Source organism: Charadrius vociferus, unplaced genomic scaffold (assembly GCF_000708025.1).
Source record: "Charadrius vociferus isolate BGI_N301 unplaced genomic scaffold, ASM70802v2 scaffold70, whole genome shotgun sequence".
In the NCBI taxonomy this organism is placed as follows: domain Eukaryota; kingdom Metazoa; phylum Chordata; class Aves; order Charadriiformes; family Charadriidae; genus Charadrius; species Charadrius vociferus.
In genome coordinates this window covers 2,782,337-2,792,473 of record NW_009646851.1, presented here as the reverse complement: position 1 = coordinate 2,792,473, position 10,137 = coordinate 2,782,337, and the positions used below count along the sequence as shown (strand labels likewise).

General features: G+C 38.5%; 1 protein-coding gene across 1 annotated transcript in view; it reads left to right on the top strand.

Moving 5' to 3' along the window:
- Window positions 1–10,137, top strand: part of ARL15 (ADP-ribosylation factor-like 15) — a 212,474-nt gene that overhangs the window by 64,343 nt on the left and 137,994 nt on the right. Inside the window, exons 2-3 of the mRNA XM_009894193.1 lie at window positions 5,493–5,637; window positions 8,277–8,336. Coding sequence (XP_009892495.1) covers window positions 5,493–5,637; window positions 8,277–8,336 — 205 coding nt within the window. The remainder of the gene's footprint in view (window positions 1–5,492; window positions 5,638–8,276; window positions 8,337–10,137) is intronic.

Here is a 10,137-nt window from a genome sequence, read left to right as displayed (position 1 = left end):
CCTCTTCAAGGTTTGAGATTTCTTTGTGCTTCTGTGATCTCATACAATATCAGAGCTATGGAGCCTGCTGCGTGTAAATTTGACTTTTTTTACCAATCTCCTTGAATTTTCATCAACGGCTTCAGATGATTAATCAGCCCTCTGGATATAAGTGTGTGCTGGGTACTAGAAGTCTGTTTGTTCAAAGATACCTTAATTGAAAAATAAAATTTAAAGGGAGACCATATCCATAAGTATAAGCAAGATGGGGAGGGGAGTAGAGTTATGGTTGAGCTTTCAGCCTTCATTCTGGATTTCAAGAGCTCTGAATGCTTCGTTTGTTAGCATTAATGTTGCACTAACTTTGGGTATTTCTGCATGAGACTGTGTGTGTTTAATCAACTAAGCATGAAATCCCTTGCTTCTGTTTGTCCCTATTAAATAGTGGCAACAAAAGAAACAGACAGGAGATGGGTTCAGAACAAAGCAGAAATAATGGAGTATTTCACCCCCAAAAGGAGAGTGAAATGACAAGTACAATGAATAGGCAAAGTCAGACTCAATGGCTGGAGGCAGTGTAATGTGTTGAAAGACTAGTAATTCAGAGATGTTTGCTGCCCAGAGCTTCAATCTGTGATCTCTGGGTGCCACATATACCAGAATTGTTTGGCCACTGCTGCTATAGACACAATATTTAATGCTTTCCCCCAAAAAAATCTCTGTAGGGCTTTAAGGGGACACAGTCTAGGACTGCCAGCTCAAATACCGATCTACCTAAAATCATCTGATTGGGATAGAATTCCCTAAGCAGGAGTAGGACTGGCTAACTTCTTCCCTTAGCTCGTGTGTATGTTTATACATGCACATAGAGCATGCATGCACACATACAAGTAAAATGAAAGCAACAGTGGTGCTGAATTTTGCGGTTTTCTGCAGACTGCAGCACCCAATTACTCCCAGTCTCCTGGATAATTACATCCTTTTTTTTTCCCGAAACTCGCTAAATGCATAATTTTTTTTCAAGATACTGGATTGTTTTGTTATCAATACCTTAAAAATCTACTAGTTCATTCTAAAATAAATAAATAAATAAACTGCCAACTATCCCTGCCTGCATCTTTTTGCTGCTGCTTATAGAATCATAGAATGGTTTGGGTTGGAAGGGACCTTAAAGATCATCTAGTTCCAACCCCCTGCCATGGGCAGGGACACCTTCCACTAAACCAGGGCGCTCAGAGCCCCATCCAGCCTGGCTTTGAGCACCTCCAGGGATGGGGCATCCACAACTCCTCTGGGCAACCTATTCCAGTGTTTCACCACCCTCACACTCACCCCTCATCCTGTCACTGCACTCCCTGATAAAGAGTCCCCCCTCCACCTTTCCTGCATGCCCCCTTTAAGTACTGGAAGACTGCTATAAGGTCTCCCCGGAGCCTTCTCTTCTGCAGGCTGAACAACCCCAACTCTTTCAGCCCCTCCTCACAGGAGAGGTGCTCCAAGCCTCTGATCATCTTCGTGTCCTTCCTCTGGACTCGCTCCAACAGGTCCATGTCCTTCTTATGTTGGGGACTCCAGAGCTGGACACAGTACTCCAGGTGGGGTCTCACGAGGGCAGGGTAGAGGGGCAGAATCACCTCCCTCAAGCTGCTGGCCATGCTGCTTCTGATTCAGCCAAGGATACAGTTGGCTTTCAGGGCTGTGAGCACATATTGCCAGCTCACGGTGAGTTTCTCATCAACCAACAGCCCCAAGTTCTTCTCCGTAGGGCTGCTCTCAATCCATTCTGCGCCCAGCCTGCATTTGTACTTGGGATTGCCTTGTCCCATATGCAGGACCCTGCGTGTGGCCTGGTTGAATTTCATGAAGTTCACACAGGCCCACCTCTCAAGCCTGTCCATGTCCGTCTGGATGGCATCCCTTCCTTTCCAGCATCTTGACCACACCACATAGCTTGGTGTTGTCAGCAAATTTGCTGAGGGCACACTCAATCCCAACATCCATGTTGCTGACAAAGATGTTAAACAGTATCTGTCCCAGTACTGACCCCTGACAAATGCCACTTGTCACTGATCTCCAGTTGAACATTGGGCCATTGACCACATCTCTTTGAGTGCAACCATCCAGCCAATTCTTTATCCACTGAGTCCATCCATCAAATCTACATCTCTCCAATTCAGAGACAAGGATGTCATGCGGGAAGGTGTCAAATGCTTTGCGTGAGTCCAGGTAGATGACGTCGGTTGCTTTTTCCTTATCTAGCAATGCTGTAATGCCATCATAGAAGGCATGATAGGATGAAAGCGATCGAAAAAATGTTGTTCCTTTTTTCTTGCTAGCAATGGTTCTGAAATGCATGCCCATGCCCCAGACAACGTTTCAGTGACTATGCCAGCTAGCTCTGCTTGACCATGTGTTTGTGGTACTCAAATGTTTTTTTTTCCTGTCCTCTCCAACGCCCCCTCTACGTGGCCTCGTTTGGGTTCAGAGTTTGTTTTATGATGCCTAAAAGGCAGCCCTTTATTGGACAGTCACTCATCGAGCTAATCAGGTGTGGGAATCAGTGAAAGAGACTTTCAGGTCCATATCTGATAAGTGTTTGAAGACCAGGCAGGCTGTTAATTCAAATTTCTCCTAAGCCCTTTAGGTTGTCCAAATGGAGTGTAAAGTACACTGGTTTTGGAAAGGACTGAATGCTAGTTGTGAACTGAACAACTCTCAATGTTTGTGGTATGTTTGTGTTTTGGATTTCAGGAATAGCTTCTTTAGTTACTACTATGTATTTCTTGCAGTTTTGTGTATTTTAGGCTGCACTGTAATACATAACAACATCTTCAGTAAAGGTGTAGCTCTAGTCCATGCTTTATAAAGTATTATAGGATGCATTTCCTGTCCATAATCAAAAGCAGAATATAGGATGCAATGTTATTTGCGTGGTCAATGACCTCTGAATTTTCTACTCTCCAGAGATCATGTGCAGCTACTAGATGCTGTGGCCAAAGTTGTGACAACAGAGGTTTAGTCTCTATAATGGATGCTTAAACATCCCTGACTTTGTTAGGGGCCAAGTAACTTCAAGCTGCTGAGAGAACAGGAAGGCAGTGATTGGACTCTGTATAGTGATATTTCCAATGGAAGAGATGTTCGTTGAGCTTCTGTAAGGAGGATAGTGAAACAAGTTTATAAAATTTAAATACATTATTGCAAGTATCCCCTAAAATGTGCTGTAGAATTTCTCTTGTCAGCCAGCATTAAATTTCAGCAGCTTTTTGAAGCTAGAATATTTAAAGCCTGTTTTCATTCCAACCAAACAAAAATATCTACTGAAGGAAATTAGGCTTGCAGAAGGACAAAGTCATAAATATAACAAATTTGTTTGGGGATTGTATCAAATAAAGTACAAGAATGGTCTGGAGGGAGCCATTTCCCTGTCTTCTGGGGTTTTGTGTTTGCTGTATCTCAGGAACTTTCATACCTAACTGTGCTTATGGGGGACGGATGAGTGAGTGGGTGGCAGGTCTGTGTATGCTGCTTTGGACATGCAATTTGACCTGGATTGATTATGCGTTTAATGATCAGCACATAAAGATTGCCCAGACTAAGTTGGACTTAAAGAATCTGCACTAAAGAGATACTGAACTTCACAAAACCAGCCTGCAGAGCCCCTCTGTCACCCACAGAGTCTCCATATGTGTCCTACAAAGAGCAATAATTATCTTTGGCAGAACTGCAGGTTATTACATGTCATCAGGGCTGCAAGAGTGGTGACTGGTTGCCTTAGAACTGGGACAGTGTCTGGACAGAGAGAAGCACAGATTTTCATCAGCTCATCTCTTCCTTTGCGTTTTTGAATATGACGTCAAGAAGTTGTTGCAAAGATGCTGTGCTGACAGGGACAAATTTAATCCTTTTTAAAGACTAGCTGCAAAGGGCCTGACTCACAGCCTCAGGAGGTCCGGTGAGCTTCGAAGAATTTTATGTGGCCTTCAGCCTGATATCCATTAAGTGGAAACTCTGTTTGAAGGAGCTTATGTTGTGCACTGAACTCAATTGGCCTTTCTCACTTATATACCAGAATAGAATGTTTGCTGTGGCTTTGTAGAATCTGTGAGATAAGTATAAACCCACGTCAGTGAATAAAGCTAGGAGGCATGTTTGTTGTTTAGCTGCAGACACACATATAAGGGCAAACCTTCTTGAAAAAAAAAGATTTCTGAGTCAAATTTTAATAGAGGCAAAGCTTTTATTTTTGAAATGCGTTGCCTTTGTTCAGCTTAACTACTACTGTAAATGTTTTTACTCTTAAAATGTTTCCTTTCACATTTTTAAATGGTGTTGAAGGAATTTTGTAACTTTCCCTGAACTTATTGCTTCTTTAAACCAATGAAGACTGTTTTGGCAGCATGTACAATAACTTACCATCTATGCAGAAAGAATCAAATAAAAGTTCTGCATTCAGTGCGCTCTTTTTTTTATAATCATGTTCTCTTTGGATGACTTGCTTGCAGACCCCCCTTGCTATTTGCAACAGTGCCTTACTGGTGTCTGTTCAGGTTCTCTGCTCCTCCAGTAGTCCTCAATGAGAGAACCTGGGTAGTCATGTAGATAAACTAGGCTAAGGTTGTAAAGACTGGATTTCTTTACCCAATGGGGTGATTGGCTTGAGGTTAAGATGAAAAAAAGAGGGATGGCGCTACGTAAAGACAGAATGTGTGAGAGAGGAGCGATTGCACAAACATGTTTTCCCTTCCTTGTTATGGCAGATGTATTCCTCTGATGTGAAGGTGGCAGATACTGGGGAAAAAGGCATTTATATATATATTCGGGTGACAGAGGTCTGTCTTGGATATTAGCGGGTAATTATACCCCATACCTTAAATATAAACTTCTTAGCTTTCCCAGAATGGTATGTTTTTAGATTTTTACATAAAATTTTTCCATATTACATATAAAGAAAAGTCTGATGAACCTTACTAAGGGCTTTAGGACCTTTTGGATGAGCTTGGCCTACTTTGGCAATACTGTTTACGAGACATGAGCAGAACTCTGAAGTAGGCTTTGCTATGGCAACTGGTAGATCCTGGCCAGGAGCTGCTCAGGAGCTGCTCTGATGTTCACACCAGGTGTTGCATGAAACGAGTACAGGAAGCACACTCGTGCATGCCCAACCGCAGAGTTGAGTAGAAGCCATGCCTATCTTACTATATGTGCACTGTTCATGCTATTCAGGAAATAGATGTGACTTCCCTCAATCCCACTCTATGATGTTTAGGTGAAAATTTAACAAGTATTTTGGTGTTTTCTTATAAAGCTGTTCTTATATTTCACTTGAGGTGGTCTCAGTCTATTAATTGTTGATTTTGTCAAAATAGTAACTTGGAAAAATAATTTGCTTCTCTAGAATGCCTTTAAATTTATTAACTTCATTTTTAGAACCTCATTGAATAAACACTTGCCAAAAAGAAGTAACTTCTTTGTTTTATTTTTGTTTTCTTTGTGTTTTCCTATCCTGGCAGTGTTTTAGAGCACTTTGCTGCAAGGGACCTCCACCACCACGACCTGAGTATGACCTGGTTTGCATAGGCCTCACTGGTTCTGGCAAGACAAGTCTTCTGTCACAGCTTTGCAGTGAAAGCCCGGAGAATATAGTGTCCACCACAGGTAGGATGCTGCCTTTATTCCATGCTGTACTGTAATGTTACCCAAAGGTTAACTATTGAAACATATAGCAAAGGTGGTAGGAACTTCAGCTTAGCTACCTTGTTTTTGAAACTACCTAATGGATTGCTTTGAAGCTACCACTACTTACTCTTTCAGTGTTTGGTCACACATTGGGGAATATCCATGAAAACATACAATTTGGAATGTGTTGAAAGTCAAAAGGTACGTTGTGGTGTAACGAAGTAGAACCATTGGAAACATACAATAGCAGTGTGGTGTAGATACACATGAAAAGGTTTCTTTCCTCTCTTTTTACATTTGTTTTTTTAGCAATCTTGTCATATGGGCAGAAAAGAGGAGAATGTGCTATAAAATAAAACAGAACAGTAACACTCTGAAACTTAAATTGTGATTTATTTATTCTTATAGTTGGTCAGTGCTGCCTTGTGCTATATGCTTGCAACCAAAAGAATAACTGTAATGGAAATGTTTATTTCTGGTGATTATCCTTTCTTTTTAGGCCAGCAAAGAAACTTGTTTATGAAGTAAGGGCAGATTGAGATCAGAAAATCAATTTACAAAAAGTTTCAGTGACATTGAGAAAATACATAAAAACAGATAGAACAACTGCAGCTAAAAGTCCAAAAAATTTGAATATGCTTGATTATATAGATGAACCAGAATGACTAATACTGAAAAGAGTATTTTGATTAAAAACCAAAACCAAAACCAAAATGAGAACAGCACCAGAACAAACAGAAACAAACATGCGGAGTGAGAAGAAGGAATACCTGTCTGCGAGGTTCAGAAAGAGGACAGGTTAGGTAATAGAGATGGAAGAAATACAGTTCTGTGGCGACAGCGATTCTGGTTTTCAGTGTATCTTTGTTTAAATTACAAGAACGTAAGGTTATTTAATACAACTGTAAGTAAGCAAAGTAAAACAGGTACAAGAAAATACTGGGTTTTTCCGGTAATGAATAATTGAACAATTACCTTCATAGTGGTGTTATTGGGAATGTTAAAGAGATCTGACACTTCATTGTGTGGAGAAGGTGTCAATGCCTAACTCAACAAGTTAGAAGGAAATTTTAGAGTAATTCAGCCTTTTTTTTTTTTCTTTTTTTCCCCTCTTCTGAGTTTTGTCTTTGGAGTTCACCTGTAATTAGTGGAAATTTTACTTTAACACTTTAGACCCTGAAAGAAATATTAAAAGAAATGTAAACAGTACTATAGATCTATCAAAGGAAACAATGAAAATACGATTAATTTTAAAATGAAATTTCTTACATGTTTCTAGATAGTTGCAACAAAATACCATTATTTAGTTAGGCAACTTGAGCAATGAAAACAGATCCTGGATAAAACTAGGCAGCATCCAAGCCAAAGTTATGCATATCTAGGCTATTCAGCTTATAATAAATCTACCCATATGTACTTTGTCTGTGCTATAGCAGAAAATGTTGAGAATCCAAGAATATAATGTGGCAACTTCTCCACTCAGTTTTCAAACTATAACCTGTATTTTTGCTTTTCTTATCAACACCACTGTGGTCGATTCCAGTTTTTCCTCCTTTCTAGGGAGAGTTTAGGATTTTTTTTAAGACACAACGACAAAAATATTTCATAATTATTCCCTTCAGATTTTCTTGCACTTTCCTCTACTGCATCTAGCACTGACCATGATTACAGTACTGGAGTATCTTATTGGCCTGATCTGGGAGAAAAAAATAACATGTTTTTTTTTAAATGATAACTAATAAAACACATTTTTAAAAAACTTATTTACTCAGTTCACAGGTATGTAATATCACATTGAAACTACTTGTGCTGGATGGAAATAAAATTAGTGTCTACCTGGACATTTTATGCTGAAAGAGCAGACATATTTTTTTCACTATGTAAAGTATTATATACAGTTGTATGTATGCACTAAACATGCAGAATTTAGTATGTAGTGTATTGATGGATTGCTGGGAGCCTTTCACATTCCCTTTCTCTTGTCTGTCAGAATTTTCAATTAAGGGAAAACATCACACTTCCAGAAAAGTTTTTCAGTTTTAAGCGTATTACAGGCTGATAGAGGATTCATAGATGCTTCTAGTGGGCTTGTAACCATTTTAATATATACCACTTAGGTCTGTAAAAGTATCTTTCTGTTAATAACATTCATAGACAGGGTTAATTCTCTAGGTGTAACCTAAATCTGTGAAGTTTAAATGTAAGAAAACAGTGATTTGAATTGCATGTTGTCTTCCATGTCTAAAAATTGCAGAAGGATTACTTCATATTACTGGTAGTCTGAAACCTAAGCTTTAGTTGTAGATACATTAAAAGATGGCTTTATAAAGGTATATTCTGTTCTAACTGCTTACCAGATGGTAGATGGTCTGGATGGAAGTTTTGTGCTGAATTTTATGTGTCCCAACTATTTTAATAGTATCATTGCAAATTTCATTGCTCGTACTGATTTATCCCCCCCCTTATAACTGATATTTTTAAACCTCATATTGAAACAGAATTTCACATGCAAAATGCTGGCTCTTAATGAAAAAATAGTCTTTTCTGAATGTATGCAATTGATTTCAAATGGCCTCTTTAACAAATGACTTAGTAATACTCTTTATTTCTCTTCTTAGGTTTCAGTATAAAAGCAGTGCCATTCCAGAATGCCATCTTGAACGTAAAAGAACTTGGAGGTATGGCAGTTAATCATTTCATTATAAAAACATGCATTGTCTAAATCTCATCATACAAAACTTAGTTGTTTTAAATTTAAAAATTATAAATCAATGTGTTTCACCACAGCAGATAAAGTTCAGAAAAATTGTTCTTTGCAGTCAGCATTTGTACAAAACGTAAAAAGCAGGAGGACTGAAAGGTGTGATGTATCTCCTTAATGTAATTTCTTGGATTGCAGTGGTTAGGTTATGCGGAAATACAAATTGGTCTGTAATTGTAGTACAGTTCACGTTGCAGCTGAAGGACGTGTGTTCCCTGTGTTTATTGTATGTATAAGCTTTTACTTATGAGCACTCAGGTAACTTATGAGGCTCAGGTAACTATGTGAACATTTGGCAAAACAAATATATTTGATGCACCAATGAAAGTGTTGCAAAGACAGCCAAGTTTCAATGGGTTATATTCTTTGACATCTAGTCTCTTGTTGGATTTGTTGGCTTTTGGAGAGATGGTTGTTTTGTGTTTGTGGTTTTTTTTGATTGTCTGTAGACATGTAAGCTATTGGCTGCCCGATTCTGACCCCGAGTCTTAAGTGATCAAGAGGTAGCTCTCTTAAAAGGAAGAAAACACTCTCTTAATGACAGTTCTTGTGGAGTCTAATTTCATCTAATGTTCTTCTCATTAAAAAAAAACAACTCGTAGATCTTCTTTGTTCTCTAGAATTTCTGTAGATCTTATTATCTATGTAAATACAGTAGAATGAATCTTGAGAACGTTCATTAGATTTTCAGCAAGGTTGAAACCTCTCTTAAATGCTCTGGGGTAGAAGTTAACTTGAAGGAAGTTTCATGAGATCAAATCAAGTTTCATGATGGTTGTCTTATCTGAAACTGTTTCAAGAAGGCTTTGAGATAAGCAGATGTTAAAAGGATAGCATTTCCTCCTTGCTACCATTGCTCCATGGATTTAAATATACATGTTCTTGTTTCAGCATGTATCCTGTAAAAGAAGCAGAAGTTTTCATCATTAAAGGGACCACTCCACAGGGATAGTGTTGGTTCTGCTGTAGTGTGTTATCTGCATAATGTGCACTTAGGTCACTTTTTGGGTTTTTTTGGAAATAGGGTGAATCATTTGCAGCCCAGTTTATAGATTCTGCTGCCTAATCTCTATGAAATATATAATTTATATACGTAAATGCAGTTTTTGCATCAAGAATTGAATCTGGGTGTTCTATAGCAGATCACTGTTAAAGTATCTTCTGTAACCTTTTCTGGTCATACAATTTTTATTTTATGCAGGTATGTGTGTTATGAGAAACCTTATCTCAGTGAGTGCTTTGATGTCTCATGACAGGATGTCCTGAAGTAATCCAGAACATTTGATTTGTTTTTTTCACCCATTTATCTCTTCCCAAAGACAGAAGGATTGTCAGAATTTTTTTGCTCCACCTTTTATTTATTTTCCTTTAGTATGGGTGTTTACATGTCTTTACTTAGAAATGGTCTGTTTTTTTCTCTGAGATATCGGAGAAAAATGTTAATTCTGATAGCTTTTCATTGCCTAGGTAAGGGAACTAAGGCAAGCTTCCAAAAGTTTTTCTTCCAAAAGTTGGTGGTCAGCCTTTAATCTTCTAGTTGAGAGATGTGTTTCTAGTTGATGAAGGTAAAGCCTGAGTTTTCTGAAGCATGGTTTCTCTCTTGCTGCTGTATGAAAATAAAGAAAAGCATCTTATGTATTTAATCACTGCTAAATTTTATTTTGGAATTTCTGCTTCTGGTGTTGAAGAGAAGCCTATGTTTTTGTTCTCATTCCTGC